The sequence below is a fragment of the Lissotriton helveticus genome, chromosome 8, assembly GCF_964261635.1.
Source record: "Lissotriton helveticus chromosome 8, aLisHel1.1, whole genome shotgun sequence".
Classification (NCBI taxonomy): domain Eukaryota; kingdom Metazoa; phylum Chordata; class Amphibia; order Caudata; family Salamandridae; genus Lissotriton; species Lissotriton helveticus.
In genome coordinates, this window is record NC_136069.1 from 144135551 (window position 1) to 144147788 (window position 12238).

General features: G+C 43.9%; 1 protein-coding gene across 2 annotated transcripts in view; it reads left to right on the plus strand.

Moving 5' to 3' along the window:
• Window positions 1–12238, plus strand: part of LOC144772436 (T-lymphocyte activation antigen CD86-like) — a 172937-nt gene that overhangs the window by 59333 nt on the left and 101366 nt on the right. For both annotated transcript variants that reach the window (XM_078656754.1, XM_078656755.1), the window contains exon 2: window positions 9026–9082. In XM_078656754.1, the coding sequence (XP_078512880.1) occupies window positions 9026–9082 (57 nt within the window). The remainder of the gene's footprint in view (window positions 1–9025; window positions 9083–12238) is intronic.

Here is a 12238-nt window from a genome sequence, read left to right on the forward strand (position 1 = left end):
ACTATTCCAACTCCAGTCCCCGTGGATAGTAGGGAATGTTATTGGATAGTAAATTAACCTATTCCCTATCCTAGAGCGCCCCCCAGAGCAATGCGTTGTAATAGTTTGCATTGTAAAAATTGCGTTGTAATGATAGGTCGTTGTAAAAGTTTCGTTGTAAAGGTTGCATACCGTTGTGAGCAGACATGAGACACACATGAGATTGATTTTGATTAGATTTTTTTATTTCTATAGCGCTCGAATGTCCTGAGGCGTGTTGGCGCTGCTTAAACAACAAAATATTGCTAGATAATGGTGCACTACACTAATCTTCAAAGAAACAGGTTTTCAATGATTTCCTGAAGGACTTTTATAGACTAGTTTTTACAGCATGTGCCCACTTCTCACCATGCTGCCCAATATGCTTATCATTAGATTGTGCCTACCAGACAGCAAAATATCTATTGCGCACTTACAAAGCACCTAAAGGGGTTACATTCTGCCCATTGCTTACCATTGGTCGGCTTCCTTGTCACGCTTATTTTCTTGCTTCTTATTTTTCTGTTGTCCCTCCCCTGGAACATAGCCTCTTTACCAATTTTTAGACTGGCTAATTTGTGTCCTTCCACTGCTCATTTTCTGTGAACTACATTTGCTTTAGCTAAGCACTCCATCAGTGTGCATATATTTTTCATCTCGCTCCTTCATGTATTTCTCTCCCATCTTTCACCGTGAAATATCCACCACCCCCTCTATCTTACTCTCTCCCTCGTTGCTATTCTCTCTCTCTTGTACTTCTCCCCATGCCTACCACATGTTCCTTTTGCCATCTCCTTCATGTGTTTATCTTCCCATATTGTTGTCTTCCCCAAGTGCTTCGTCCCTGCCCCTGTGCTGCTCTGTCCCTGTGTGCCACACACCCCGTTGCTTGACCAAGCCTGCTACCCCCTTTCCTGGTCCTCCATTGCCTCCTTACTGCCAGTCCAGCACAAAAGCTCTTCTCCATATTTGACCGATCTATTTTGTATGCGCCTGGTCTGGCCTTGGACATCAAAGAGGGGCAGGCATGTGCCCCCAGAGAGTGGTACTGTATTGCTTACATTGCTGTGGCTGGAGAAGGAGACCTTGACAAAAAAGTGAGTGGAATGGAGATAGGACTCCTTTAGATAGAAGCCTCTGGGTTAGCAATAAGCTGCTAATTAGTCTTCCTGATTGTTGTCACTTGCTGCATGGTTGTCGTGAAGGGTGAGACCGCGGGCTCTTTTGTAAAGGCGAGGAAGCCTTTAGGCAAGGCATTCCGTTTTGTATTTCCCTGAATATTCATCCAGTTGCACTGATGACAGCCAGGTGCAGAAACATCATGCCTCTGTTGTGTTTGCTCCAGAATGGAGACAACCCTACTGTGAGAAGTATCACACGAAATAAAGGCTGTGTCTGGAGAATAGCCTTCAAAGAACACTTGACAGAAGAAATACCCCAAACCAGCTAGAGACATTAGATCATCATCTCCTTTCTGCCACTTTTGTATAAAAGTGGGATTCCAAGTAGCCCACGCAGTTCCAGTTCCAGTCCTCTATGAGCAAGCAAGAGAGTGCGCCGTAGAGTACTTAGAGAGCTGCTGTGTGATCAGGATTGGTGTCTGCCTGACAGTCCATTTCCCAGATCAAATCTGGATCTTTTGCTGGAGCAGTGATGTGCCTGTCACGAAGCACCTAGAAGCTTTCTTGCCTGCTGACAGAGAGAAGAAACCTATCTAACCTGCAGGAGTAGAAACTGTCTAGAAAGAACCAAAATCCAGTCCCCATGGATGGAATTCTCCCATAAGAGGAAGACTTGTGGGCAGCAATCAAGAAGGCCCTGGTGTCAGGACCCCCCACAAATGCCTGTGGGTTCCAGGTGAGAATTGTGACTCTGTGATGCCATGATTGTTGTATGCCCAGTTGGTTCCTTGATTACATGTTGCCGAATGGCCTATGCAGAACTGCATCTGCCAAACTACTGAACAACCTATGCAGCAGTGGTGCCCGGCATGGATCGGGGTTGACAGGGGGGTCAAGAGGGGTGTAAGAAAAGAAAAAAAAAACGTACCTTATCGCCGCATCTCTCCCGCGTCGTCGTTCCTCCTCGTCCGGAACCAACAGGAAGCACCCAGGCTCTCCTGAGCCAACCACAACACTGCAGTAGAGCGTTGTGATTGGTCTGATCACTGTGGTTCGGCGCACAGCCAGCGAATAGGGGGCTGGGCCTTTACTCCACCCTGACTGTAATGCAGCCTTGGTGAAGAACATGCTAAGTGCATATGATGCTTTGGCCAACCAGTGACAACCAGCCAAAGTGTCATGCACACTTACAGTGTGCCCACCACCCCTCACATGCCCTACTTCGCGAGCAGGGCAGACCCACCCAGCCAAGACGCCAGAGCAGGAACACATAAAGTGATAATAACATCAAGTTATTATCATTTTATTTTTCCTTTCTTTTTCCGCTGCTAAGCAGTGGGGTGACACTCCTCCCCCTTAGCAGAGGAGCTGACACTGCTATGCGGGCAGCCTCTGCAAATTGGATGAATGGCCTGTGCAGAGCTGCATCTGTCGAATGGCTGATCAACTCAATCAGGGCTGCATCTGGTGAACTACATGCGTGGGGCAGCATCTGCCTAGGTGCAGGAGGACTGTGAAGGCCAACATATACCAAGCCCCAGGGTGGGCTACAAATGCAGATTGCGAGGACCCCCTTGGGACTGGACCTACTGATGGTCCAGCTGGAACCTCACCGTCACAAGACTACCAGCCATCAGGCAACCACGAAATGAAGGCTGAGCAGGTATGCCACTGAGCACCTGAGAAGCTCAACTGATGACCGCTGATGCCAAGTGTGCAGGTGAGTCACCCGAGTGCTGGCATTCCTGAAATTATCTGGTGAAGTCTTACTTATCCCATTAAGTAGTACGACTGCAAACACCTGAGGGCAGCGCCGCAAGCCTTCCTGCTGCACTGCCCTATGTCTAAAAGAAAAAGGCAGGAATGCGCTGTATCCATGACATATGCCAGAAACCGGTCCTAGGAAGCTTGTTTCCGGTCCAGGGAAGGCATGTCTTGGCAGTTCGGGCTAGACTGTTCCCATGAGGCACAGGGTCAGACTGATTTGCATATGGCCATGTCTGAACTGGGGTGGCAGAGTGGGCTAAAGAACGGTGATGGATTAAACCCAGATCTGTTGACTGGGCATGAGTGTTTGATTGGCTCAGATGCTCCGTCCATCACCACCCCCTTTTGTACCGTATCCATGACATACAGCACATTCCTGTCCTCTTCCACCACGCTGGTGCACAAATGCCTGCCATGTGCCAATTCAGGCACTCTTGCACCTTGGTGCAAGGGTGCCTGCAATCAGGTTGTTTTTGTAGGGGCGGGGACACCTTCCCTTCCAAATCAACCCTTACAACCACCTCTGGGGAGGCATAGGCTTTTACGCATTCGCAGGTTTATAGCTTGTTGTAAATCTGGGAATGTGTCAAATGTCATGGGTGTTACGTAGGAACACCCACCATAATGCATGACACTTTATCACAGTGTGAGGCAACGCAAGGACTTGTGCTGTGTTGCCTCACACCATGTCTATGTGGCCATGAATAGCCATGCAGGGTGGCTTTATGTGGGCTTGCAGATATGGGTAAGCCCAGTGCACTGCCGGAATGTCATTAAAAGTGAAGTTCCGGTGGCGCACGGGCCTTTTAAATAAACCCTGAGTGCACATATGCATTTGAGGGAGATTGATACTGCACCTCAACCTGATTCACTCTACTCCTTAAGTGCCCCTAGAGAGAGGAAGGAGCCCAACCAAGGGAGAGAGCCTGGGAAAGGAGGGACAGAGGGGAAAGGTGGGCGGGGGGCAGGGTGGGTGCAGTGCCTGCTGACTATAGCCAGAGACACTAATTTGTGGATAGTTATTGTAGTTTGCAGTGGTGTTTTGGGTGCGATTAAAGTACTTTCTTGTGTAGATAAGCACTGACCTGGACATTCAGGGCCTCATTTACAAGCCCTGTGCGCCATTGGAGCATCACTTTTTGTCACATTCCGTTGGCGCACAGGGATTATCCATATTTACAAGGCCACATTAAAGCCACCCTGCGTGGCTTTTCATGGCCTTGTAGATATAGAATGAGGCAACGCAGCGCAACTGGCTGCGTTGCCTCACACTACAATAAGAAGGTGTGCCATGTGCGTACCGGTGGGTGTTCCCATGTCACACCCATGGCATTTGACACATTACCAGATTTACAACAAGCTGTAAACATGGGAATGCATCAAAAGCCTACACCTCCCCAGGGGTAGTGCACAGGAGGCGCAACGAGGAGAAATAACATCATTTCGCCTCATGTTTTCCTCTTTCTATGTGTGCTGCATTTTGCAGCACACATAGAAATAGAAACAGGAAATTGACTCCTCTGATTGTTTTTGTGCAGGAGGGTGCCTTTTCCTGCACAAAAACAATCATCCCTACAATGCACACAGCTTTGCACCATGGTGCAAGACTTCCTGCGTTGGCGCATGGCAGCCTTTTGCGTGTCAGCACAGGGCAGAAGGTCAGTGATGTGCCATATCCAATCAATACAGTGCATTTCGGCCCTTTTCTTTTGCCATGAGTCTTGCGGCGCTGCCGTACAGCAAAATATTGAAATGAGGCTCTCACTTTATTGGGTCTTTTGGCTGCTTGTTGAGCTCTGAGTTTGAGCATCCCAAAATTACCTTCCTAAGAAGCCTGTGACTGCTAGTCCTCAATAGTCTGCGAATCCAGTGTGGAAAGAGTTGTACTTGACGGGCCCAGGGGCATCAGAGGCAAATTGATTACTTCTCCACGATTGAGGGCTAGTAGCCCCTGCCTGCCTCATAGCCCCTGAACAGGGTCTGAAAAGTGTGCAAGAGAAAGTCTCTTGTGGCATCTAAAGTGCTATTCATGCAGGTCTGTTTGTGGCTTTATGTTCTACTCTTAGGTACGACCAGTATTTTTAATGAGCTCCACTCATCAGTGGAGAATTTATTTGTAATGTGGAGCACCATCGTGTATGCCTGTCTCCCACTCTGGCAAATTGCATCGCCCTTCTCCATCTCTCCTCATGCTGTCTGAGTTCCTTTGACAATATATTTCAGCGAACTCAGTTATATCAAATGGAATGCTCAAAATAAGAATGACATAGTGGCCTGATCGCGCCTTCCTACTATTAGACAACTAGTAATTTAATAGAAAATCAGTACAAATCCAATGGCCCAAAGCAACCTCTCCTAAAACAGATATTTCAACTGCAAAAAATCCTAAATCTGCAGCATTTCGACATTCACTACACATATTGTGTAAAAATGTTAAATAAAAAAATAGATTGAGGCTGGCTGTAGCAGGAGGTACAATGTGTGAGCCCCAATCCCATCTACTCTGAGCTGCAGCTGTACTGTGGCACGGGACGGTCTGGTCCTGAGAGCTGAAAATAATGTGGAGCTTGGCATTTTCTAGGTTGTGGGTCCCTGCTCAGGTTGACATACCACTTCTTAGATGTGACTACAGCCTCCCATTGAGGGGCAGATTTACTTACATTTTGCATCGTGACTGCACGACATCGCAAAATGTTAATAGAGATTTACAAAGCTATCCCACGGTCACTTTGCAGCGAATTGTGTGGCTTTGCAAAAAAGAGAGCAAACTAGGTCAGCGCATAGTGCTGCCTTGCGTTACCTTGTGTCAAGGAGGCATTCCATGGTTGGAACATGGGCGTTCCCATGCAGCGACCAATGGATTTTGATGCAATCCCAGATCTACTAAGGTCAGTAAATCTGGGATTGCACTACAATGGTATGCACCACCCAGCCCCAGGTGTAACGAGAAGAAACATCTTTATTTCTTCTTGTTAATTCTGCATCACACATAGAAAAAGGAAAATGCCTTTAGGGATTGTTTTTATGACGGAAGGCACAACTTCCTGCACAAAAGAAATCCTGATTGTAATGCGGGATCCCTTGTAGCAATGATTTGTTTATCCAATATGAATCAATCATTCTTTCTATTTGAGGTCCCCTTGCCATTCCCCTTCCCCGATTTCCATCTGTTCTTTTAAGGAGATTTTTTCATTTAACTGTTGACAGGATACAACTTGTGGTTGCAGGAGTGAAAAAAAAAATTTCACCTACCTGGCTGCTGGCCGGCACCATGCCTCTAGCGTCTTCTGTTGATGCATAGACGCACACAGGCTCCCAGACTCCCTTATGCCAAATACGACGCTGCTGTCACCAGCGTGACAGCACCGTCGTGATTGGTCTGAGGTGCCTGGTTCGGCACTCAGGCAGGGAGTGGGAGTCTGTGCATGTTTTCCACCCAGCTGTGCAATACAGCCGGGTGGAGAAAGGCCAAGACGGTCGGCCAAACCGTCATGCACACTCAATTGCACCCACTTCTAGCTGTGACAACAGATCAGGCACGCCACGCCCCTTAAGGTTAACAAAACTGCCCCAGTATGGAAAAATGAAATGATCATAACATTCTGTTATCATCATTTTCTTTTTCTTTTTTGCACTGCTCAAAGAGAAGTGAGGCGTGGCTCCTCCGCCATAGCGGACGAGCCGCCCCTGATACTAATGACAAAAAAATAATGAGGCATTATTTTTGTACTGCATTACATTTGATTTAAACTTAACGTAAATGCATAAGTTGGTGCTTTTTTATGACTTGTTTGGTGACATAGATTTACAGATATGCTAGATATATATGCATATGTGTTGGGCTACCATGTATTCTACGTAGGCACCCAGATGTGGAATTTGAAAAAGACAATGTTCGCCAGGATGTAATCAAGTATCAATCAGTTTTACGATTATTTAGTATGTATGGTATCCCCCCTCCTGTCTTTAATAGATGTTCTAAAATTAGTCAAAAAGATGGCAAAGCTGATAGAGGATGTATGCATTATTTTTCCTTGTTGATTTCCAAATGAAATACAAGATATAGTGGCAAAACATTATCAGTGCACCATAACAGCGAATAAGGGGGGAAGGTGAAAGGTGAATTCAAGAATAAATAAATAGAAGCGTGGCTCACTGGTTAGAGGAGGCAGACCCTGAAGTAGAGGTCAGACCCGGGACCAGGGTTTAATTCCCGACGCGGCAGGGTCTTGAGCCCAAATATCCACGGACTCGATAATTCTCGTTTCGGTGCCTACTCGAATCATGGGTTCACACTCTGCAGCTCTGGGCATTAGCTGCTTAATCTCCACTACGGCCCCCCGCGGCGGGATGCCTGGCTTTCACCTTGGGGGTGCCCAGTACGGGTATCTCACAGGGAAAAAAGCCAGGACGGGTTCCCAAGGCAAGCACCGAGATGCCTACGGGTAATCGAGCGCTATATAAGAACACATAATAATAATTATAGGTAGGAGTTACAGCTGTTTTAAGAATTTATCTAACAACCAGCAGCTTTGATGACGACATTTCACCACCAATGAACACATTGGCAGTGGCTTCCTCGGGGCAAAACCACTCTTAAGAGGATACAAAATCGTTCTAAAGTTAAAAGCGCACGACCAAATTATTTACATTATATGTATGCAAATGATTTATTGATCCAGGTAGACTATTTGTATAGGCCTTGTTTCGTGGCAATTTCTACTGTGTCTGTGCATGCAGATTAGCCTTTTTAGAAGATGTCTTCTATGTTGAGTGATTTGATTTTTTTTCTGGTAAGCACCCCATAATTCTGTTTAAAACATTACCTTTTCTGATAGCTTATTCTTCCAATATAATCGGGTTTTCCATGACTAACCATTCCAAGATCCATTTTCCAGCGCAGCGTGTTGCTGATGCACCATTTAGGCCCTTGCACTTGGCTTTTTAAACTATTAGCTTTCTGTGCTTGTTCATTAGCTATCCACACATTGTGCTTGCTGCTGATCTAGTTGGTCAAACCCTTTTCTCATTATTGTTATAGTTCATTGCACATTGTTGTGCATTTGTTTTAACAGGCGTTTTTTTTTTTAAATTGTTTGAACCTAGGCTTTTTTAGTCATTGTCACTTTCAGTGCAGTTTTTCTAGACCTGTTCTCCATTCCTCCCGTTTGATATCATCATGGTGAGTTGTGTGGAGTGTCAGCTGGTGATTTGACCTATTGATTTACACATGGGTGCTTCATACACAGGAAGTGAACTCCTGAAGTGTCCTTCTTTTGCAGAAACAATATCATTGTCTCATCCAAGCAAATTACCCCTTCCAATGGCCACGCTCCAGGTAAAAAAAACCAGCAACATATCACTTTAACCTTCTATTGACCATAACACTGGGTCACGTGGTCTCTTCTTTTGATAATCAAACAGACTGTTCAATGAAGTTCACATGGTTATTTTATCTTTATGGATGTCAGACCTTTTACTGAGGAATCTGAACCTCTTGAGTACCTGTTGCTGAATTCCTTCATCCATGCCCTCATATTTACAAAGTTGGATGTATTTCCATCAGTTTAAGGGAAATCTGTCTCTATATAGTCTAATAATCATTAGTAAGTTTAGAAACAATGAGTACCCTGGCCACCCCAACTCTTCTTCTTCAAGCCAACACTCAAATACCTGCTTCCTTGTCATGATACTTTACTGCCTGGGGTTCACTTTAGATTCACCCGCTCTCTGAGTTACAGGGACAACAAATAAGGATAGCCACAGGGAGCGGCTGACTGTCCAGGCTTGCCGCCCCCAAACCTGGCACAGCTCTTGCTACCCCGGTGCCATGGGTCATGAAGACAGAGGTAGGAAAATAAAACAAAAGGGATTCACAGACCCCCTATGCATTTTGTGGTTTCCCAGATTTACATTTTCTCTAGGCTCTCAGAAGAACATAGGAGGCTGTTTCTTTATGCAGAAAGTAAGACGTCAAACCTGCGATGACAACAGGAGCTAAAGGTTGTTTGATGTTACTGGCATTTTGATGAATTGATGTCCATGCTCAGGTATTCAAATGTCCTTTTGACATCACAAAGACCCTTCTGTTTTCTAAAACAGTTTCTTCTCTCTTTTAGCCTCTTCAGTAATGAAACCCTGCATTGTCTTTGTTGCTGTGATGGCTGCACTGCCAGGTAAGAAGATGCTGCATGTACAGAGAACAGTATGAATTTGTAGGTCTATCAATAAAAACAAGATGCCATTATTGATTTGATATTGGTTTAAAATAGCCTGTGGCAATGTCCTGTCCCCTGAAGGCACTTCAGTGAAGTGTTACCTCCACTCTAAAGAGCAATATTATTTTTTGAAATTTTGGCACCTATCCCTTTTAGCATCTAAAGTTCTCATCAACAGCTGCAGGAGGATATGTTGTCAGTTTTATGTCAGAAGCTACATAATTGCATGCCTCGCCCTATGACATCATTTAAGTTGCACAGCATCATCATAGGCAATTAAAGATCTGCTAATTTGAAGCATCATGTTTTACCCTGGACATAGGACACTGTTTACAATGGTCAACTTGCAATTTGAAACCATCTTAAACCAAAACATTGGCCCATGCTTTATGCTTAGAAATATCTATCTCAATATCACACTCATCCGTGGCCTGCAGGTTCACATGGGTTAAGAGCCTGGACCAAACAGAGGCCAAATATGATGGCCCCTCCTCTTTCTAGCGAAGGAGAAATACATCCCTTTGGCTGTAGGATGAGCAGTCAATTGCAGGCAGTGTTGTAAGCTATCAGTAATTGTCACCTTGTTAGTGTAATGTCTGGACCAAGCCATGCTCTTTTTGGAATATTCTTGGTCTTTAAAATTGCATTTAACCACAAAGCTATCAATTCAGATTAATATCAACGTGAAATCCATACATAATTAAATACCAAATAACATAGACCTATTCCATCAGTGAGACTCCACCATCTCGACGCTCATTGAAAATATTGACTCAAATACTTTGGGCCTGATTCATTCATTCATTTGGACACTTGATATTGTGACCAGCCAACAATTAGTAAACTTACTCAAAAGTGTAAATTACTCAAATGTGAATAGCCCCAGGCCCTGCAATTTGGTGGAGACTCTCACACTTTCGGAGTAAATTTACACTCAGATTTTGGGAATAGTCAGAAGATGGCAAACGTCAACAAAAGTGTAAATTCCTTAAAAATGTAAGTTACGTTTGTGAATCAGGCCACATTTTTTTTTACCTCTCGTACAATTTTAATTTTTGAATGTTTGTATGTTCGTCTGGTCACATTAACCTGAAGGTGCCTTTGAACTCAAGCAGGGGGTCAAATTGCACTACTGACTCGATGGTTTTTCTAATTGTTGTCAGCTGACTGAAGAGTTGTATTATCACTGCCAGATAGCAGAAAGAATTTTTCAGAAAGTGACTAATATAGAAGAATAATTATGAATGCTGTCTTCATGGAGTTATGCATTAGGCACAGATTTGGTGTATGACACCTGTTTTGGAGAAAGTCTTGTATGAGCACTATTTCCCATTCCAAAATAGTCAATGGTTTTCATGTCCAAAAAGGTTTCACAAATCATTTCTCTATACATCACATTGAACCTTACTCATTATTCCTAATTGTAACAGTGAATAGCTACCCAATCTCCCCTTGTGCAATTGAGAAGGGAAAACCCATTTACACCTACAATTTGAATTTCTTTTTTTATTTAGGAATTATATGTTTTTCAGTTTAAAACCAAATTCCCTTTTATGTGCCATCCCACTATATATGTGTCACTCCCACACCAGTGCATTGTATTCTATATGCGTCATTCCCACACCAGTGCATTGTATTTATGCAAGTCTTTATTTGTTAACCCCTTCGACGCTCATGACGAGCTGGGCTCGTCATGAGGTAGCCTCCTCGCACGCTCATGACGAGCCCAGCTCGTCATGTAAAGTGCGCTTTCGCAAAATCCAGCGTACGGGGGGGAATCATGCCGCACGCATGCGGTTAATCAAAAATAAATCATTATTTTGATCATTTAGTGTGAGAAGCTACACAGTCTGTTCCCCTAAATTGAGGTATACCATCTATAGTGAGAAAAGAGAATATTTTATATGCTGTGCAAAGACTGAAATTATTGCTGAGATTGCTGTATATTGCTACCATGTGTTATTATGAATTATGTACAATGAGTAAAATGAATGTTGTGACCCAAACAATTTTCGTGGAAGTTGTTCATAGCAAAATTTGTGCCTGATTTATCAGAATCTCCAGAGTGAAATTTCGGCCACAGTTAGTATTGCATAGCAGAGGATATATCATCGTTTGGATTCTCATCAGTGTTTAGCATTTCCTAAATATAACTATGTGGTATGTAAATGTCCCCAGAACACCAAGATGGCATAATAAGACCATATTACACGTTAACTGTAATGTACTTTTATATTTCATGTTTATTTTGGAGTAGTTGGCAAGAAAACGTTTGTTAATAATAACAAAGGTTGGTGATTGGAATCAGCTTGTTTGCTTTTTGTATACCTTTTTTGAATAAGTTCTAATAAAACAGTAAATACTGGCTGACAGTCAGTGGATTTACGTGATTCTGTGTTAGCAGCTTTTACCACATAATACGATTTACTGCAGTTGTTATATAATGTATAAACAGGTTGAATCTACCCACACAAGATAAGAGAAAAAAGATAGATGTTTCCTTCATGGGTGGGAAGCACATTGTGTTCTTTAAATACCCCTCACACACGAAAAGGGCTCTTGGTGTCATGCTTCATCATAGGGGTCTTCCCGCCCATCTACAGAACGCGGCGTGCTACTAACCAGCGGATACGCGGGAGCACTGATGTAACAACTATGTGCAGTGTGAGAGGGGGTATGAGTGTTAGGGTCAGGAGTGGATAGTGAGTGAGTGTTAAAAAATACCTAGCAAGTGAGGAGTAAAAGGAATTTTAATAAGCCTCCGTGCCGGTATCGTTAAAAAGGTGAGGTGGAGGGTTGATGTATTAATGTACAAAACCTCCTGCATATGTTAACATGTTTCGAAGCATGCTGCTTCTTCAGGACGGGTACACAGATCCCTACCCTACTCACATGGACAGTATAATACCGTCTATATACAGGAATTACTAAGTGTAGAATTAATGTATAAATGTTGCAAAATATGCCTATGGTGGTCAATTGTACTGCGCCATGATAACAATCTGAAAAGAAACACAAATGTACAAAAAGAACATCAGATGAGTAGAATCACTCTGGACGTGAAGTTCGTGGCCTATAAAAGTGATATATACAATGTCTATTGATAACCCTCTT